This window comes from Falco punctatus (assembly GCF_963210335.1).
Source record: "Falco punctatus genome assembly, chromosome: 4".
Lineage (NCBI taxonomy): Eukaryota > Metazoa > Chordata > Aves > Falconiformes > Falconidae > Falco > Falco punctatus.
In genome coordinates, this window is record NC_137583.1 from 107,896,039 (window position 1) to 107,917,776 (window position 21,738).

A 21,738-nucleotide genomic window follows, 5' to 3' on the forward strand; every position below is an offset into this window, starting at 1 on the left:
ATGTATTGCACATTTCTAGAAAAAAAACCCTGCTTCCTTCAAGCGTCAAGCTCTGACATGTCAATTGTGATCTTTGTGAACACAAAATCCCCTTGGTTTTATTTTTTGTGACAAGCACACTGTCCCATTTACATTCTAGAGTGAACAAACGGAACCATTCCTTGAAACAGGGGTACTCGGAAAGAATCTTCCTCTCGTTCGAGTAGGAAGGAGTTTGATGAGCCATCCCCTCTGGGTCTGCAGTGACTGCTGAGGAGGCAAGTAATTTTAGCTTGATGTAGTGACACATGGTACAGAAGCACAAACCTGAGTGGATGAGGCTGCTGCAGGCACCAGATGAAAACTTACAAGCAAACCTTCATCGTGGTACTGTCCCCAAAAGGCAGCTCTTTAAGGTCTGTCAGTCGGCATCACCTCTCCCTGACTGAAATCACAGCCCATTCCTTCAGTTCTGTTTATTCTGAGCTGCAGTAAGTATGGATTTTTCTCTTTGCTGTTCAGGAGGCACTACGGTTGTTTCAGTTGTTCGACCAACTTCTGGAACAATTACAGTAGTAGCCTTGTGCTGCACCCAAAGCAAGGGCCTGGAGTTTCCCAGTTCAGCTGTCTCACTGGGTTTTGAAGATAAAGTGAATGTGGATGGCGGCAGTAGGTATCCTACAAGCTGTAAAACGTATCAAAAGGCTGATAAAAAATAGTTAAGACTAGAGGCTAAACTCAGCAGCGTGACACTGAAACGGTCTCTTGGGAGAGAACTGCAGCTGGGCTGGAGGCTTTTTTAGCCAAGCACGGGGAAGTCGTGCTTGAAAAAGTGCTTCACACCAACAGTCCCATTACAGGCTGGAAATTGGGTGATGGGATTGATATTTTTGCAACCTTTGTTTAAGGCAGAGCAGAGGAATGCTGATGGCACAAACCTTGCTGCATTACCTCTTTGACTGTTGTCTGAAACATTTAACTCGAGGAAAAGAGCCACTAACAAAGAGAAAGCCTTATCTGTTTAACATTTTAGTCATTCAATAATAATTTAGTATTTTTAATAATTTAAAGGTGCCTTATTGAGGTCTTCTAATGTACAGTGGGAATCTCTACCACTTCAGGACCTGAACTGTCCATACAGTCCATAATTAATGAACTCATTATGGCTTTTTGTTAGTGTCCTCCTTTCTATGATGAGTTTTTCTGCCAGCTGGGGGAAGGTGCTTCATTCAAGAAGCGCTTAGGTGTCAGCCATTAAGGTCTTAGTGTACCTCCGGGTGTAAAGGACCCTTAACTTTGCAGAGACTTTTTTTCCAAACAGAATTGGTGCGTGCTGGAGCCCTCTAATACTGTGTACCACCGCGGGATTACAGGAATTCCAGGTCCTGGCAGTTGCTAGCCATTGCTGCTTTTGAGGACGTGGCACGTGCAAGCACCAGCAAGGGATACAGGCTCACATGAATAACTCCGTACAGTCCTGTCAGAGGCTAACAGATTCTTCATGCTTTTGTACTCCATACTTTTAACTCGGGTGCAAATAGGATTATGAAAAAACATCTTCTATTGTCAACACAGTTGACTGACTTAAATAAGCCACATAAAAGGGGTGTTTGTTTTTTTTAACAAGAAGTGGCAGGAGAAGGAAGTCGCAAGGCAGCATCTACTTCTATAAAAATATTAATTTAGTATATAGAACTGGGGAAGGCAGCGTGTTGACTCGTTAGCACAAGAATTTGGAGCAGATTCAGAAGTTGTGGCCTGAATTATTATTTATTTTAAACTGACCTGGCTTTACTGCACAACTAATTCTCTGCAACTGCTGAATCAGGCACTGAAAGTCTTTTAAAGGCTGACTAACAAAACGAGTGTAGAAAGTGAAAATATGCTGCTACCAGAAGAACTAGGCAAACCATCAAAAAACCAGAACAGTTAATGCCTTTAATATAAAATCACTTTTTCTTCCCCCAAAAGCAGCAGCACTGTATTACAGTTAAATTAAAGGAACACCATCATGACTGAGGATGCCTTCTCTGTATGAAGCGGCATCTGGCAAATAATTCATAGTCCATTTCTGTACATTTCAGCTTCTCAAAATACACTAAAAAAATATATACTTTCTGTTCAGCAGGTGTTACTACCACCACTTCTCAAAGAAAACACAGTTTCTAGGAACGCCAATGTTAGACAGTAGTTTGGATATAGATTCTATCATTGGAGGTGGACCGCAAATGTACCATAAAGTATCTTTAGACACATGCTTTTCCAGATCCTTTTCAGATATTCTTCCCTCTGACAAAGAAAAAAGCAAGAAATGAGAGCAAATATTAATAATGACATAATTTCAAAAAGAACGACTGGTTAGAGCTATTTCAAGCACTGATTTCTTAAAAATGCCAGGCCTGTTTAAGGATAATAAATAGCAAGATTTGAGGTTTCCAAAACTGTTTGTTCTTCTGGGGATTTAGATTAGTACTTCCAGCTGGAATGCCTGGGAAGAGGAACATGGCTTACATAAAACCAAAAATCCCACATGCAGATGAAAAATAAATAGGTAAGTATCTCTTAACACAAATACAACAGAAATGAACAAACAGCTTATCCTTCATCAATCCCACCTTAAGTGAGGTAACTTTGCTTAATAGTTTCTGGGATAAAGTCTGCACTGGGAAATACCAGTATAAAGTTCAGAATTGACAGAGAAATGAAAACAAAAACTGCAAAGGGAATTTTCTTCTCCAAAACATAAGATGTAGAGTGACATTACTTAGGTTTAACTCTTACCTCATTTTGAATCTTTAAGTGGAAAAAAATACTAAATTATATGAGGATGTAATCAAACTTAGACTTTAGATATAATCTCTGTATACTGCCATTATATTTACCTGTAACATGTGGCTGAAGTTCTTTACAGATCTGTGAACTCTGTTGGGTAACGTGGAAACGACATGTGATCTTCCCAGGAAATGCATTCATCAAACCAAGAATATTTTTCTGTAATGTTAAACACACTTGCTTATACCACAGGCCATTAAATCAAAGCAGATGTATGCATACAGTCCCAGAACACCAGTGACTGTTACTGAGTACCAAGACTCTTGCATTTCAGAGCTGAGAACTTGATGGGTTTGATTTCACAGAGCTGACCTGCACACGGAAGTTCCACACCTGGAATGTGAATATACTACCAACTACGGTCTTAGGACTTTTCTCCTTTTTTACAGTAGGTTGCAATTTGTAAGATTTGGACCTAAGAACCAGTTACGTTCTTTCCTGATTTCTTCCCCATATAAATTCTTACCATTTCCTCCTTCCAGTTCCATATGGGTTTTCCATTTAAAAAACCCCTGCAGTATGTATTCACCATTTGTTAGGAACTTCTCGAGTCTCGTCTGCTTTATCTGGTAAGATTACTGGACCGATCCTTTACTCTCTCGTGTTCTCCAAGTAAAATCAACTACAGTGGCAATGGTAATGCTATTTTTACCAGAGTAGAAACTGTAATTTTCAGTTCCCTAAGTCACAACTGTGATAGTTACCACCAAAAACCCAGCGGCTTCGGTTCAAATCACAATAAAAAACCCCAAACCTGTCAGTCAGATGCTGTAGTTAGTTCTGAAATTAAGATTTAGTTATTGTCTAGATTCTGCACTATTTGGGATTTTCACTGCTGGAATAGACACTGGAATTCTTTCTTAGAATATTCTGAAATAAAAATACTTTCTACTCTGTCATTAGGTAAATTAGCTCATTTTTTTAAATGTGTTTGCTTGCTAACTAGTTATTACACTGAACTGTCTGCCATGGGTTGCTTAACAAAAAACCCCAGACATTCTACTTTATAGACAAACCTGTTTCTGGTTCCCTGAAGAGACGTGGAATGAAGAGCAGCACAGACCAACGCTGCTGTACGCCACTCCACTACCACCTCTAACACTGTCCTGCTTTCACTGCCCTGGATGCGACTCTAAACTTCTGTCCCCTTCATATGGAACCACATACCATTTGATAGCATTTTGGAAACAGATTATGTCCTGCCAAGTTGAAATCCTAGCACCAAGCCAGAGAGCACGCCCAAGGTAGAACTTAAATAATCGGGCAGCCATCCGCAACACCTGGTGGTAAGCCATCGCTCTGTAATGCGGTGACATGGACAGAAAGTGGCAAATACATGTGAGATCAACCACCAAAGTAGTATTTTCTAGTATCCTAAGGCAAGAGGATACTTTAACTGAAATGAAGGAGAATTTCAACAGCTCAGCAGGCTCCTCACAGCCTAGTGAGTCAGTGCACAGAGACGACAGCTGAGCAATATAGACCTAAGGGAGAAGCCCTATCCCTCAGTGTCCCAGCCACGGTAGGGAAAGAAGGGTCACATTCAGTCCTCGTGAAATCAAGAAAACCCAGCTAGATGGCATCTTGAAGCAGCAAAGTTAGTATGCTGTCTTGTATTTCTAACACCATATGCTTCTACCTTTGTAAACAATGAGGTTCTCGAAAGCAGCGCATCAGCCTGTGAAATGAGAGCACATCAAAGGCCAGTATTAAACCAATTACTTGAGCATTGCCCTTTGTCCTTGTCAGCCTACACACAGGTGCTTCTACAGGGAACAGGTCCTCCAAACCATTAGTGCCAACCTAGCAGTTCCTCACAGAGATTTGTACAGATGTATAGCACAAGAGCATTAAGACTAGTAATCCTGCTTCCTCAGCCCTCTGCACAGAAGTAAAGAATTTTCATATATATGTTCTAGATTTGAGGGACACGTGAAGAATGAACAGGAGGATGTTTTTTAAGCACTGCAACATATCATTGTGTTCTCTTCTCTCCCAGAAGCTCAAGTGCAAAAGCACTGCTGTCGTAACACTGCTGAGATGGAACTCTGGAGATGCCTAGCTCCTGTGCTGAAAAAAATTGTGAACAGACTGGGTGATGAGTAGGTGGCCAAATGGAAGAGCAGCTAGGTTCCAGTTTGTTATTCTGCTTCTAGCCACAAACAAATGACTTTTCAAAGAAAGCAAACATCTTCACAATCTAGAAACATGGTAGAAGTACAGAAGAAAAACTAGTGATGGAACCTATACACAATTTCCGGAATCATGATAGATTTTCACCTTTATCTTACAATCAAAAGCTTTCAATACTGCAAAGAAACCTAAATCAGATCCTCTTCATAGAAGCTGTGCTGATTTGACCCAAAAATGTTATCAGTGAGCCTTAATGGCTGTGTGTGACAACTGAACTTTAACTGCTAAGTAAATGTTGATGAAGTACTTACTACACAAGCAATTTTACAAAGGGTTATAAATCCTTCAGTCATACACTAGTATCCAATAGTAACTACTGCATTATCAATAAAGCTCATCTATTATTTTAGAAAGTATTTCCTTTGGTCGTAATTGCTCTTGCTAGTCTTTAAATTCAATACAATCTATACTGAGACTATGCGGTTACAGTATTATAGCATATAGCATTATGCATACTATTAGTGTGTGTATACACATCTATCTTATAGTATAGATAAGCTTTAGTATATTATGATGCTCTCATGAAATTACAGTAAAATGTAGGGCTGTAGTAAAATTTAGGCCTAATTGACTTGGCAGTTAAGTCCATGGGTCAAGGTATGTCCAGTGCAAGCCTTAATTTGTACACTGGCACAAGTAACTAACAAAACACACACAGGATTTGAGGCAGAAAATGACTTTTGTCTCTGTACAGTGTGTTACGCAGAGGGGCTCTCCGGAATTTGGCAACAGAATGATACGCACACTAACAGCTAAATATCTGAGATCTATTTAAAAAAAACCCACTTTTTTTTACCTTAAATAAAAGGTCACTTGTAGTTTTTGCACTGTAGTACAGCTTCACTGTTCCCATTTTGTATCCATTTCCTTTACCCTCTTGGTATCCATGAAGATCTGCTATATGTAGCAGTATAGAAAACAATGGGTTAATTCCAACACCTCCTGCTATCAGCACTAGTTTTACAGGGGAGTCACCAGGCTGAGGATCAAAGAAGAAATCACCTCCCACTCGAAGGGCCACTTCTGAGTCAACAGTACACTAGGATGGAAAAGAAGATATTTAATTTCAAAACTAAAAGCAGAAGTTGAAATATTACTGTTCTTGCACCACAGTCACAGGACTCGCTGGGCTGTGATTTTTTTTTATTTTTATTGACCAGTGAGGCAAAACTGAAATACCTTAAAATAAACAGTTTCCAGCTAACTGAAGCAATCAGTTCCAGTGTCTCTAGGAATCTAGTTCTACTTTCAAAAGTTTCAGTCTTCTGATAAGGCAGGATGGTGACTCCCCCTTCCCACCCCCATAAGAGTTGAAAGACGAATGATTCATGCCAGAGCAGTATGTGGTTGTGAAAACCAGAGGTTAACCTGTGAGATCACACTTTTACTCAAACCCAGGCTCCCGTCAAAAAAGGCCTTGCTATGAGGTCACAGAAGGAAGTCAGAATGAGTTGCACAGATGCAAAAGGTTTTTCCATCCCCACTCCTAAAAAATAAAACACACCCAGAAGTGAAGCAAGTATCCACAAAAATATTTCCTGCAGAACCACTTCTGCATTTCCACCTGCAGAGTTGCAGAATAAGAAAAATTAGGGGGAAACCTCCTCTCCTCCTCTCCACTCGAACGTAAATTATCTCTTAGGGAAATTTGCCAAAGCATGTTTTTTTGATGCATGGAACACTAAAGCTAAACCAAAAATAAAACATTTGGGTCAGTATCATCGTGGTAAACCAGCACTGCATCCCAGTATGAGGGGCGAAACTGCAGTACAGAGAAGTCAGGTGAGTTCTCCCACATCACTGCAAGGTAACAACAAATCGGAGCGAAACACAGAACTCATTTCAGGCCATATATAGTGTTTAAAAAATAAAAAGGATAGGGAAGCTAATGAAGGTGGGACAGGAGGAAAGAAAAAAAGCAAAGCTACAGGAACTGCTGATAAATTAGCAGTCACTCACTCACAGAATAAAAACACTTCCTCCAAAAAAACTTTTGATATCAGGAAACAGTAACTAAACCAAAAGGATTTCCATTAACGACAACTGTATTGTCAGCAAAGATCTAAACACGTAACAATTCCACCAGGATGAAGGAGGAGACCCTTGGATGCAGGTACTGCACAGAACACAGAGGTTCCTGAAGTAGTGAGCATTAACCATTAAAAACCCCCAACATTTCTTGCCTTCCTTAATTACTGCATGAAGTATTCCCTCTCAATTATAGTGTAAGAAAACCAGCACTCACGTGAGAATAATTTCTCTCTCCCTTTTCAGTATACACTGCCAGGCTTTCCTACCATGTTTTACTCTATTTTAGAGATGCACAAATCCAGAAGTGTTCCAGATTCTTGTGGCAGAAGGACGATATAGAATATGGTACCCTTTGTGGAAATAAGTGTTTTTAGGGAGAAACAACCTCATTATTGTCTAATTTGCCTCCTTAATCAGCTCTAACTCATCAAGATTGGACACAGGACACAGGAAGAACCTCTCTTAATCAGCAGTCTCTCACATATTTCAGTGCTTTAGCCATGACAATGATAACAGTAAATTAATACTCAAGAATAAACACCACCACTCTGGAGTAACACAGTGAGAAAGTGTTGTCCTTTAGCCTAGTTTGTAAGTACAGCACTGAAACAGCTTAGGCGGAGAAGTGAAGCAATCAATATAATACACAGACATTTTTCTAAAGAAAAGGTTGTGTTGTCCTAAAGCTATAAAGCTTTAGGATTTTATAATACAGTAATATTAAAAAATAAGTACCTTTAAAAATCCCAAATACAGCGAGTAAATGAGTACAAACTATTCCCATAACATCTTTTATCCTGAGATACCAACTTGCTTTAGAAATAACTTCTAAACAATTAAGTACCACAGATTTTTCACCACATATACAACCTTCTCAAATTCTAGGTTGATTTTTTTCTTCTTCTTTCCTAAGGAAAAGCACACACTTTTGTTTAGCTAGAAGAGTCCATATATACCCTGGAGGTTTCTCCACAGTATCAGGTTTGACTAGCTTACCCACTAACTAAAGCTTTTCCTATAAATTCAACAAGAAAACTCCGCAACAGCAAACTTACGACATCAAAAATCCTAAAAGAGTGGCCAGAGACTGGGAATTATGAAGTAAGGCCTTCATATTCTCTCTGAAGAGCAACACCAAAAACCAGACAACCATCTTAGGCATTATGGGGTCTGCTGGCACGTGCACTGAAAGTTCTACACAACATCTCAAAGAATTATTTTGTTTATGTTCTAGTGGAGATAACTTGATATGACACCAATTAAAATACTGTGGATGGTCACATGCTAACAACTCGATTAGCACCACTCTGCATATTCTGAATTCTAGGAAGTTTGCATCAATCTTTACTGTAACTCTGCTGGCCACCGAACAAATTGGCACTATTTATAAATCTAGAAGAATCCGTCAATTTAAACTTGGCAGCCATATTTAAGAAGTACAAATGTCAGGCAGAGAACAGTAAACAGGATAGATCACAAGGGGCTGTGAAAAGAACAAAAGTTGATAGGACAGATCATCTATGAAATATGATCAGCAGCAGAAACAGGACTCTTCTGACTACAACTAAACGGGGTAAACAGACGAACAAAACACTGCAAGAGGCCAAAGTGTCAGACTTTGCTTTGAATATAGCAGAAATCAGGCCTTGGGTTATGTCAATATTACAAAAATATTGCATATTTAAAAGAATACTATAAAAATTCTGAAGTATGTGTTTTATCATTTCAGAAAAACTGATCTAAGTATCTCCCTTTGCCCCCCTCCCCCCATAATTTATATTTATCTGACAATGACTCCCAGTTTATACTTGTAGAAATGCCCAGGAATGATGGCAAATTATCAGATGTAACTTTGTAATGTGCGATACAGCCTGTTCTCAGGGACACAGAACAGCGGATTTTCAACATTTTCCAGTTCATTAATTCCAAAAGAGCGTGAACCCTTACACACACCACAACAGCACTGCAAGTCCACCAAGCACAACCGGAGTCAAAAGATGACAAATAACTACCATATTACCCCACATACACCTCATTTCAGTCTCTTACCGAACAAAAGGTTTTAGAATGTATGTTGTATTAAAAATGGTTGCACAAGTCAACAGGAATTTTGCACTCGACAGCAAAAAGTGATTTGCAATCACACACCACCCCCTCCAACCCCCCAAAAAGGCGGGGGAGGGGGGGGAGAAAAAAGCCAAACCTCACAGTTAATCTCATTTACCTTAGTGTGAATCCAGTCAGCAGGAGGATGAACAGTGTGCTTTACTGCCAGCTCTAACATTCCTTCTCGATTCAACAGGCCAGGGCTTGAACATATAGAGAATCCCCCAACTACTGATACTCCAGGAATAAAGAAATCAACCCTAAAAATAGACCAGCAACAAAACTTTTTTTTTAAAAAAGCCAACAACCCCAAACATGGAAAACAATAACCAAAACAAAATGGCTGCCTTTGTTTCAATTATCCTTCCTTTCCAAAGACATCTTCATTTCCATAACATAACTTCCAAAAAAGGATTTAATCTTGACTGCTGCCATTTCCTTAGAATTATTTTCATCCAGAAACATGTCATCACCTTTGTTAAAATAGCAGGTTTTTAAACTGTTCTGCTGTTAGCATTAGATGCCACATCTTACAACAGACTAGAATTCTAAATGTTCGAATAAATTCTTTAAGTATTAAAACAAAAACACAATACGGACTGATAGAGCGGCTTAAATCCCACTCTCTTTGGTCCCTTTGATGGGCTCTTCAATATTCAAACGTAAGAAGATTGGGAAACTAATTTAGGGAAATTACTTTAGATTACACAGTTCTTTTCATGGGAAGATGAAATATCTGAAATAAAACCACGGTTTGTAAAAAATGTCTCATATGGAAAATGAGTTCCCAGCGGCAGAACTGCTTTACCGACTGGGCTGCAGTGCCGTCCGGTGGCAGATCCCGCTTTCTACTCGATAGGGAGCTGAACTGGAATAAATTACTGCAAGTTTGGTTTTAAGCTAAAGACCACACGTGGGTTTCCACAGATTAGAAGGTAACATATGGCTAAGCCTTTGCAACACCGGCAATCAGAGAGCATGGAAGGCAAGCCATTCCTACATCTGAGCTGTAATTCGTTTTCAGAAAAGTAAGGCTTTGACGCTCCAAACAGTATCAGAAAAGGTTAAAAGTTGGTGTAGGACCTAACATTTACACCCCTCTGTGTTGCACAGATCTTTCAATACTTAATTTTCTACAGCACATTACAAAATCTCTGTATTTCAAAAGAAAACCAATGTTTAAAACTAACTGTGCTGCTCCAGTTGGGAAAGAACCATACTGGTCAGCAATGCCAAGTACTAGAGAAGCATTTTTCAATTCGAGCCTGAGTCAGGCTGGCTCAGTATTAGTTACATGGCAATGCAACAAGAAATACACACTGGCTTCCACTGCACTAACATTTGAACAGCACGGCTGTATTCTTCACCGAGATCACAAATTCTTGAGGGAGAAGAGGAGCACTTTGAATAGGTCACTACTTTTTAAAGAAAAGATCTTGCCTGTTTCCTCCCCACAAAGCTTCACCCTTCAAAGAGAAATAGCCTGGCTTTCTCTCGAAGAATGCACGAAGCGTGATATATACAATACTACAGCGATAATTTAACTTTATGCTAATAAACGAGATGGTGTATAAAGGTATCCGACTGCACATGAAAGGTTCCACCGACCATGGGACGCAGCTGTCCTGGCTGTAAGGATCTAAGATATTAGGAAGGACATCTCTCGTATCTCAGCATTTATTGTCTCCAAGATCACCTCAAGATGCTACTAAAGCTCTTTACCACCCTCTGGTGGAAAATCACCTTACTACTTACATCAACGAAAAGAAAAAACATTACATTTATGCTGTAAAGTAACAATCTACGTTCAAGTCAAAATGTTCTACTTGATGTGTAAGGGAAACATTATTGGTGCCTGGTGGGGAAACATCCATACAAAACCAAAGGATCCTGTACAACCCAAGTCAAATGTAGGTTTTGCCATTCTAAAGTACTAACGTAGGCATAAATGTCTTTCTATATTAGTATTTCTTTCCCAATTGCATAATTACGAGCAATTTCAGGGCATACTATACTGTATTACAGTGGAATAGCTTGTATTTCTGAGGGCTTGCCTCAGTTGTGTGTAGGAAGGATAAGAGGACTCCTGAAGAAATGCTATCTGTGACGGCTCAAGCAGAAAGAGTAGTTGTATGGAAAAAAAGAAAAAAAACACCCAACTACATAAACCCACGACAAGGAGAGGCGCAAAAAGAGGTAAACCAGAGATCTTACGGTGGTTTTTCATTTCGCACCTTTTAAAGGCTACCTAAGCCAAATCTTTTAAGAAATGCTGGAGGAAGAGATCAGAAACATTAAAACCATAGAGCCACTTCTTCAAAGTATTTATAGCATGTATTAAAACCATAAAGCTACTTCTTTGAAGTACTTATAACACGTATATACCTTAACGCACATTTTAGTAAATCAAAATGGGTAACAGCAACAAGTCTTTAACACATAAAGACCAGTATGTGTTAGTATGCTTGCAAAACAAAATCACTTCTGCTTCTGAAAAACTTGGTAATTAGAACACTTTCAAAAATATATATACATTTTAGTGATAATCTTTGGCTGTAACATCTTACCATGGCGAATTGTAACGAGTTAGCCTTTTCTGCTCAGGAAATGGTGGCCTGGTGTTTTGTACTGCTCATCAAAACATGCAACCACTATTTACAGCTACAAGTACAGAAAAGTTGTTGTATACCTTACGATAGCATCAGAATACTTTCAAGGAAGAAGATCATCAAAAAGAGTAATTATAATTAAAGCTTTCAGTTTTCAGCATTATAATTTCTAAAACATTTTTGGAGGGTAAACGCACTTTCCAAGTACTGGCAAGCAAGAATTTCATATGAGTCACTGCACATGTGCAAAAACTGCAGCAAATTACTCCACAAACAAATTATTGCAATCAACATCTTGTGTTCTGGTTCTAAATTTAAAAGCCAGCATATTAACACTACATGAGTAACATATGCTGTTAATACCCTAGCAGCTATACTTTGATTCCAGCAAAACCACTTTCAGATGGCCTAAGCCAAGAAAAAGTTTAAGAAAATTTAAATGTCCAATGCCAAAACTACTTATAGTTTTAAATTAATTTCTAAGAGAAAAAAAGTGATTGAATAGGCATATTTTTAACAAGGAAGGAAGACAAACATGAAAATCCACCACTTCCCTGGGAAAAAAAGCTGTAAGGTTGCTTAAACAAACAGCTAATTATTTCAAAGGCTTAATAATTCAAGTTTTTTTATTCTCAAGTTTGTCTATCTGTATTTATATATTAATCTGACCTAAGAGGCTTAATTTTGAGAGTGGAAACTTCTAGGGGAAGAAATAAAAAGTTAACAGGCAATTCTGATTTAATTATAAAACTAAGTAACTTGCAAATCAGCAGTCTCAGCTTGGCTGTAAAAATAACTAGTAAAGACAGACAGTAAAGACAGCTTGCAGAATAAAGTGCGGAGTACTTCAAAGTACTCTGGAAGAAAAAATGTAATAAACGTGAACTAGAAGAAAATACCAAAACATCCAAACTGAACAGTTAAGGAATATCAATTTTTTCCCTTTTAAAATTAATATTAGCATATTTAATAATGGCTACTTTAAAATTATGCCACATATCGGGTATTAAACAGAGAAATCAATAATAAAACACTGTATTATATAAATTAATGATTTTTGCAAAGGTTCAAGTATCAGAGGCCTTTCAACATATTGTTATAGTGGACTTCTGTTAGTAATACTCCCCTCAAATATCGGAAGATCTTACCACTGTCCTGCTTTGAAAGTAAAATCTTTATTTGCAATAGCCAAACGAAGTCTTTTGACTGTCTCTGATTCATTGGTGATTTCACACACTTTTGCTTGTGAAATTACCTAACAAAAGGAAAATAAGCCATTGTGTTACACAGATACTGTTTGCAGCGATTTTTTTCCAGAATCCACATATGAGATACCCACCACTTCGTGTGTTATCTGTGGCATTTCATTAGCTAAAGCACTAGTATTTTTTCACTGGAGTAGAGAAACAAAAACGGACTCACTTACATGGTCACCAAATAAGAGAAATGGTTTTCTAGGTACAGCCTGACATGTCTTGTCACTTTTGTCAGGGTTATTCTAAGATTATGTACAAATTTATTTTATTTCAGTTGAAGAGAACATAATGAGAAGCAATTGCTAGTTACCACTTTTCAGATTCTTTTAATATCTATACAAGGCAAACACTCCTGTATCTTACAGCAACAGAGTAAAAAGATCTCCAATATAAAGACTGACAAAGGAAATGTGTGAAACATCAGCTGCTACTGAAGTTCTAGGGAGAATTCTGGATCTGTATCTAGTTTAATCTAAATAATTCAATGCATTACTGAAAGATTATGGATTAATGCATAATGTAATAATGAAAGAAAACCAACAAGCCTTGTGTTACTGCGTTTACACACGTACCAATTTGAGGTGATCTATGAACATGGCAAAACTGCAACACAAGCATTCATTGCTAGTTAACAGAAGAGGTTTTGTTTGGCGAGCAGATGGGAGAGGATGCAAAATCCCTAGTTGATACCACTTTTAAAGAGTTTGGTTTTGTTGGCTTTTTTTTTTTTTTTTTTTTAAAAAAAACAACTTTCCTAAATGAAAAGCAGATTTTGCAACAGGACCACTGGGCAGGAATGCCCCACTTAAAGTCTTCGATGCCCATCAATAGTACAACATGGATTTTCATACCCTCCCCTCCCCTGCCCTTCCTCTTCAGGTATTTTTGAGTTATAATTATTAACCTTTTTCCTCTACAAAGAAAGTAATGTCCTAAATATTTTCTACACAGGGCAATATACAGACTGTATTCTGTTAAAAAAAGCTGATGTCATTTACCACACTAGGAAATACTAATAATAGCACCACAACTCTACCATTTCTCATTTGTGTAAGATCAAACAGATTAAAAAAAAAAACCCAAACTTTAAGCAACTATGCTCTAATTTAAAACACATGGCAGGAAATTAATTTATTCATAAAGCAACATCTGAACACGTCCACTGTCCCATTAAACAGCAGGAAATTTGCCAACTTAAAATAAAAAGTAGTATACATTTCTTTTCCGCTTGAGCAGACAGTATTAAATGTGGAATGCAATCTAAGTTAACAAGAGAAACGTCAGATACATGATCAGTTGTTCTGATGGAGAAACCTTAAGTGCAAGAAACGGACATTAAGTTTGGATCTTCTTCACTCCCTTCTTTACTCTTCAGTACAGTCCCTAATTCGTTCTTTGGCTGATAGATCTGACAGAGCACTGGAAATGTAATTCTTAATCAGTATAAAGTTATTACAAAAGTTAAATTTGAGTCAGGGTGACCAAAGACATACAACCAGTGTTTTGGGCCATCACAAGAGTATCCAGCTGGCCCTGAGCAAGGCTGCAGCAAGAGGGATGAGAACACAGGACTCCAGATTCTGCTGCTGTATTTCAGGAAAGTGTTGGGCATGTTTTATTACCCTGGTCTTTCACATTACCACCCCTCAACAGGCGACATTGTGTAGCATACACACTAATGCAACACAGATCTACGATTCTTTCATCTTTCTACAAGAGTGAAGTGGCCAAATAAGGCAAAACAGACTGAGGGAAGCCAACTGCTGATTATATGGAATTTAAAACCAAGCAGAGGATTTAAAATAAACTGATTTTAAAGTGGTCGGAAATCAAGCAACAAAGAATAAATCAAGCATTAAAAAAAGAAACAGCATAATCCTCTGATATGCAGAGAATTTGCAGTAGCAAGAACTGAGCCGTGCTCTTTCACCTATCCCATACAGCTTTCTTCTCTTCCTCAGGCCTTACGCAGTTCCCTGCACCATATCAGAGCTTCCAACACCTTGTAAGGATCCATTCTCCAGGTATTTTCCAGCTACCCAGTTGAGCAGAAAAAGTAAGCAAGCCAAGGAAACAAAAATATCCAAAATAAATAAAAAAAAAAAGGTTGCAAAACTCAAAAGTGCAATAATTTTTTCCATGTCAGCAGCAAACAAGAATGTGTATCTGTGCCTGTCCCTACACGCCTTTTCTCCGTGTACTGAGTTAATTTAGCACAAACTGGATCCACTGAGCAGGTGCCATCCGGACCCAAGCAGGAGCTGACATCAGCTGTGAGTAGCTGGAGCAGAGCCCTGAGGCTCGTGGTTCCCAAAGCTGGCTCACACCCCGACAGCTCCGGCAACAGGCTGAACCAGGCTGCATTTGTCCTACCTACCTACTATGTCAACTACAGTTAGGGAAAAACCTAGCAGAGGAGGACTTAAATTAAGTACACGTACGCAGATTAACGTGTCATGGGTTTGAGAACAGTTTGTCCTGCCGTGTGACACATGCGCGAGGCTGGCCTGTCATGAATGAAGCTAATTAAACAATAGAGAAAAATTGGGCACCGTTTCCCAACTCCTGGGAATTAAAGATGGGATTTTTCAGTCAAAAAAGTGCCCTATTTTGGAAAAAGTCTATGAAAAATGCAGAACTGTTTTCACTAGTTAAACTTCAATTTCTGAGAATTTGAAAATTGAAATCATAGTCTCCCTGTATTTAAAAATTTCCAAACATCTACTTTAGCTCATTACAGAAAGGAAATACCTATATGAAATACAAGAGTATGTTCACCTCTGAACTTTATAAGGAAGAACGCTTACTGCACAAAGCTGAGTTCCAGAATAAGCATTTCCGGATTTTGGTGGAGAACCATGCTCTATATTTCTCGTGAATTAAACCAGATGCAACTAAGATACTTTTTACAGCTATCATGTCTCCCTTCAAAGTGTCTACACTTCTAATCTTACTTCTTATGTTATAAAAGGCCATTTTCCACATTTTTTTAATTGAAAATTTGAACCAGAAATCCGTGAAAATCTGAGAAGCCTGAGAAGACAGATGATGGGTATCTGCATGCTTTCGTTACTTATCATAATCCATACTTGACCAGAATTCTATTAAATTTGTTGTCCAACATAAACAACACCACGCATCACCGATAATTTTTATAACTCATTATATTCCACCCATTAACTACAAAATACACTTGTAATAGTATATGAAAACTGAGAAGATGTACAATAGACTCCAGTAGAAGACAAAAGGAAGCCTAAGAATCAAATACAATTATCCAGTTTCTTCACAGCAAAAGAGAAAATAATCACTTACATCCTAAAGAACAGAACACTAACCTCCTGGCGAAAATTATTTGCTGTCTTTTCTAGATGATCCATTTTCCTTTTTGATTTTATTGTGCTGCAACAAAAAGCAAAGAAAGATAATTGTCATTTTGACAGCTGCACTACTGTCCCTTACTGATATGAATTTCTATTAACATAACAATTTACCAGTGTAATCCAGACTACAGATGACCTAAGTCTAAATAAGAATTAAATACAAATATATAATTGGGAGTTAAATAAGTATTTGTAGGTCCGTAATAATCTGTCAGCTTCATTTTGACAAGCGTTACCATGACATTCTCTTTTAACAACAACAACAACAAAAAAAAGAAAAGCAGCTTTTGTATGTGGATAACCTACCCGTTCACTGTGCAGTAACAAAAAGCACAGTGCCTCAACACCACCAATGTAGAATGAGTGAGAAAAATTCTGCTGGCTCCTCTCAGTAACTGAGGAACAGTAAAACCTACGCAAATAGTAGCATGAGCCATGACGACTGGGCTGTCTTCAGAATCACCAGCTCCTGAAAAATCCATAGAAACACTTGTTAAATAAAATGCTCACTATTTTACATAGCTTGTTTTCACCCTTTATTTCCATTAAATGAGAAAGATCAAACCTCAGCTGGAGTTAAAACTAGCAATAGACATACAGACTAAGAAGAAGGAATTTTACAAGTACAAAAGTATCATAAAGAAGTGAAAACGTGCATCCACCAATTGATAGGGAAGTAGTCAACCTTGCCACAGCCGATATGGAAAAGGCTGAAGTACTCACCACCTTTTTTGCCTCTATCTTCACAAGCAAAGCCTGCACCCAGACCTCTCCTTGTACCAGCAGTTTGGGAAGGAAAGGGATAAGGAGTGAGGCCAGCAACCACCCAGAGAAGCGGGATGTATTCAAATACACACAGCCAGATGGGTTACACTCAAGGTTGCTACGAAACACAGCTGACAGGCTTGAAAAACAGTTATCAGAGAAAGTCTCCAACTGCCTGGAGAAAGGCTAATGCATGGTCATTTTTAAAGAGGCAAGAAGCTGTGCCCATGTCCGGTCAGCACCACCAAAAACGCTCGGAGCTTGTCCCTTTAGCTGTACGAAAGCTAAGAGAGTAATCAAGGAGATTCAACGCGGATTTACCAAGGGCGAATTATGCTTGATAAATCTGAACCCCTACTGTAATGAAATGCCTGGTCACGCAGCCAAGGGGCCAGCAGTGGACTCCATACACCTTGACTGTCCTGTGGGCTTTGACATCATCTCCCATAGCATACACATAACCTAACGTCACGGGATCCTCACTCAGGTTTCCTCCAGTGCTGTCGTTTTTGATATGCATTATTAAGATACAAATATCCAGGCTTCTGTGGGAAATCCGAGAAGAGCAGTTTGTCTGGTAAGTGAACGTACCACAGAAGAGAAAGGACCGTGACTGAGAGAAATAACATAAATCAAGCCAGGAACACTGGCTGGCTACAATAAACCACCTTGAAAAGGCGTCTGTTCATTGTGTGTGCTACAGGGATGACGTCAAAAGAACTGTTGGACTGGTTGAAAACTGGCTGGGCAGACAGAATTAAAGACTTGATGGCTTCAACCTGCTTCAGTTGCCACCTAGTAACAGTAAGAGCCCTGGGGGTGATACTGGGGCTGACAGATTTCAATAAATTTACTGATAACTTGGATGATGAGGCAGAACATAACACCAGCAAACTTGTGAATGATATTGAATTAGGGTGACGGTTGACATGCTGAATGGTAAAGCTTCACTTAAGGGGCACTGAGGAACAGAAAACAGAAACCTCAGGAACTTAAAAATACCAAGGCCTACACCTGGGACTGGCTTAATCCAGTGCTTGCAACTGTCCTGCTCCAAGCATAAATCCCTGTCCTGGTTTCAGCTGGGATAGAGCTAATTTTCTTCTTAGTAGCTGGTGCAGAGCTGCGTTTTGGATCTGGTGTGAGAACAAGTGTTGATGTTTTCATCATCAACAGGGATGTTTTAGTTGTTACTAAGTAATGTTTATACTAAGTCAAGGACCTGTCAGTTTCTCAGGCCCTGCCAGTCAGAATACTGGAGGGGCATGGGAAACTGGGAGGGGACACAGCCGGGACAGTTGACCTCAACTAGCCAAAGGGAGATTCCATGCCATGGAACGTCACGCTGGGTATAAAAACTGGGGGGAGTTGGCTGCAGCCTGCTGGTCGCTGCTCAGGGACGGGCTGGGCATCCGTCAGTGGGTGGTGAGCAACTGCACTGTGCATCGCTTGGGTTTTTTTCTCTTCCCTTTGGATTTTATTCCTCTCCCGTTCCCTCTCCTTTTCATTATTATTATTATTTCAATTATTAAATTGCTCTTATCTCAGCCCTCAAGTTTTACTTCCCCCCGCCCCCCCTAGATTCTCCTCCCCATCCCACTGGGTGGTGCGGGGGCAGGAGTGAACGAACAGCTGCATGGTACCTGGTTACCATCTGGGGTTAAGCCACGACAAGCCTTCATCCTTCCACACAACCTACACAATACTTACATCTCCAAACAGTTAAGCAAGCAGCAGACCCTTACACGCACTACAGTGTAAGCTGGTGTGAAGCTTTAAAACTGCATACTCAAACGGAGCTGTGACAGAGAAAGATAAACTGGTATTTACAGTGTTCAAAGTCAGTCAGAAATACCCTTTATTTACGAAGTCTAGGAACAGGTTCATAGTGAGCTGATACTTCACATTGCTTGTAAATCCGCCTTTGTTTTTCCTAAAATGGATTAGCAACATTCTCTGCCGTATTATCACCACCTATCAAATTACATTGCTTCTATGATGCAGTCCATTGCTTCTTTAAATCATTCTTAATTTTTCACTTCCACTTAAATCTCTTTTTCTACATTCTTTTAAAGCATGTAATTTATTTTCAAAATGTTTTTGTTTTTCATTTTGAATCCTTTGAAATGGCAGCGATCCAGCCTGTTTAACTAATCGGGCCTATACTCTGTAGGCTTTCACTAACAGCTGCATTGGCTGTTAGTAATTTGTCCTGTTTGTAATCTTGTACAAATGGGAGGCAGAACTTTCATGAATCAGGCTGCTCAGAAATGGAATAAATACACTTACTGTAACTACTCAGAATGCCCACTTTCAAGCATAAGAAATGCTTCCTGCAGCTTTTAACTGTCCATAATTTTTAATAGCTTTTTAGCATTTAATTCCACAGCAGCTTGCAACTTTTCAAAGTGGAATTATTTAAAACACTTCTACCACCAGGGAGCAAAATTACTTTAATTCCTTTTTGCCACAGTACATAGAGTACTCTGTTTAAACAAAATACTTTAGCACTTTCTACATGCAAAAGTGTAGAAGCTATTGACAACAAAACTATTAACAATCTTAAAATATTTTAGCAAGACAAAGTAGACACCTAATGAAGAAGTCACATTAACTCAGCACGTTCAGTCTGCAAACCCAGAATGCTCAAAAATCATCAAGTGACTTAAATTCATGAGGTCATTTAATGATCTGGAGTTTTTTAGATAGCACACGTTGGTTATATCCATCTACATCTTTTTTTAGGCTTCTTCCTTTTTGATTCAAGGCAACACCTGAGTTGGAGCAAATTTGTTCCTTAAATTGCAGTTGCTTTGAAACAGCTGTGGTAGCTGTTACCAAATGACCGTGTGATATAATAGCGATATACTTTTGTGGGTGTTGTGTGAAAAGCTGTTTTCAAGCTTTTCACTCTACCACACTAAATCAAAGTAAAAACGAAGAATGTTTGAAAGTGGACATTCTTACGTAAGCTGTTTATACCAACAGCTGTGACTTCAGTTAAATCATCAGAACATAAAAATAAAAAAGCTCGATGCTTTGCTTCGGAGGCCAAGGACCGAGAAGAAAGGTTTAATTATTCTTTTTTTTTTTTTTTTTGGTATTGCTTTTTATAAATCGCCTCACACCCTTCAAAACCCCTTCTGCAATCGCTACTAAACACAGCGACATCTGCTGGCAGAATAAGTGGCCTAACTTTAAAATCCAATGCGGATCCTCAATTGCGTATTTTACACCGCGGGTTTAATTCTGCTGCCAAGGTTGACGGTCACTTAAAGCCGGCCTCATTCTCATTTTCACTGGTACCACTTTAGGAGGCAAATATAGTCAGTTCTACACATGAAATCTAAAAGAACCCAATCAAACAACCAAACCAACCTTCAACATCAATACATCATACTGAAAACGACGTAAAGGTCAGCCTTATTTTATTGTAGCAGCTACAACTTTGAAGTCAAACTTGCAAGATCCCACTAACACAGACTACTTTAAGACCGAGACTCTACCCTAAATAAAAAAAATAACTCTGGAACAGTGGTTCAAGATACTTGTTCCATTTACATCATCAAGTGCTTTCCAATCATGAAAGTCACAATGAAAATCACTTGTAATTTTTACTCTGCAACTCACAAATTCCAAGATTTCTTTTAACGAGTCCTGGTTCCTGTATACCACATCCAGGCCTGACTCACACCTTTACAGAAGGTGAAGGGCCTCTCCCCCATTATCCATCTCATCTCCGCAACCTGCTCTGCTCCTGCAACCCCTGCCCTGCCCAGAAGCGCAGCGCTTCAGCCCCCCAAGCTCCTGCCTGGGGGGGGGGGGAGGGGGGGGGGGGACAATCTCCCTTTACTCGGTATTATCTTCTTGCCGAAGCCCTTAGAGAAACAGCCACTCCGAATCCTCCCTTCCTTTGCTCCACGGAAACGAACCCTACTTTCCTTTAAGGTTCCCTCCTCTCCTCGCTTACAATTAAAGTCAGGCAATTCATCCGTCCTCCTCACCCTGCGACCCGCTGGCCCGGGGTTAAATATCGCTTCAGATCTACGGCTGCACCTCTCCTTCTCCTCAACCCTACGCCGGTTCCCGAAGGCAGAGCGCTGCGCTGGGTTCGCCGGGCCGCACGGGCGAGCCGGCAGGCCGGCCGCCAGCAGGCCGCCGCGCCGCGGGCACGCACGCAGGCCGCTATCACACCGCTCCGCGCAAGGCGGCCGCCGCAGGAGCCCCCGCCGAACCACGCGGTCCCCTCGCCCGGGGCACGGCGCGGCGTGAAGCAGCCGGGTGGCTGCCGGCCCTGCCGCCCCCGCCACGGCCCCCGGGAGGGGAGGGACAGGGCGGCGGCAGCCCCCGGCCCTGTGCCCGCAGCCCCCGGGGTCGCACAGGGAGCTCAGCTCGGGCGCATCGGCAGGGCCGAGGCGCGGAGGGCGCCCCGCAGCCGGGCACAGCGGGGAGGAAGGGGATCGGTCGGTCGGTCCGCCGGCCCCGGCTGCCCCCTCCCCCCCACCCCGCTCCCCAGCGGGCCCCGCCGCCCCTACCCGGCGCCGCACCACGTGACGAGAGCCGCCCTCGCCCCGCCCCCGCCCC

The 21,738-nt window shown here is 40.2% G+C and overlaps 1 protein-coding gene and 1 long non-coding RNA gene across 9 annotated transcripts; one reads left to right on the forward strand and one right to left on the reverse strand.

Moving 5' to 3' along the window:
* Positions 1-1,903: 1,903 nt before the first annotated feature.
* Positions 1,904-21,732, reverse strand: OXNAD1 (oxidoreductase NAD binding domain containing 1). 8 transcript variants are annotated; one of them, XM_080386485.1, is made up of 8 exons: positions 21,690-21,732; positions 16,696-16,858; positions 16,345-16,408; positions 12,899-13,005; positions 9,260-9,401; positions 5,801-6,043; positions 2,862-2,970; positions 1,904-2,268 (listed from the first exon to the last, which is right to left on the reverse strand). In XM_080386485.1, the coding sequence occupies exons 2-8, from the start codon at positions 16,824-16,826 to the stop codon at positions 2,114-2,116; spliced, it is 951 nt and encodes a 316-aa protein (XP_080242611.1). In that variant the 5' UTR covers positions 16,827-16,858; positions 21,690-21,732; the 3' UTR covers positions 1,904-2,113. The 8 variants fall into 8 exon arrangements, with proteins under 8 accessions (XP_080242611.1, XP_080242610.1, XP_080242609.1 ...); XM_080386484.1 differs by lacking the exon at positions 21,690-21,732 and having other exon boundaries at positions 5,801-5,898; positions 6,007-6,043; positions 16,696-21,642; XM_080386483.1 differs by lacking the exon at positions 21,690-21,732 and having other exon boundaries at positions 5,801-5,901; positions 6,007-6,043; positions 16,696-21,642.
* Positions 2,966-5,358, forward strand: LOC308063463. The gene is made up of 2 exons (XR_013927967.1): positions 2,966-4,097; positions 4,811-5,358. It is a non-coding gene; the product is annotated as an uncharacterized lncRNA (long non-coding RNA).
* Positions 21,733-21,738: the final 6 nt, after the last annotated feature.

Excerpts from the sequence above, each read along its gene's own strand:
- OXNAD1 (XM_080386478.1), bottom strand. The coding sequence starts at position 16,871 with ATGGATTTTTCAGGAGCTGGTGATTCTGAAGACAGCCCAGTCGTCATG. Across the intron at positions 16,409-16,695 it reads TGTTACTGCACAGTGAACGG|CACAATAAAATCAAAAAGGA; the intron begins GTAGGTTATCCA and ends TTTTTGTTGCAG. Across the intron at positions 2,971-5,800 it reads CAAGTGACCTTTTATTTAAG|AAAAATATTCTTGGTTTGAT; the intron begins GTAAAAAAAAGT and ends TTAACATTACAG.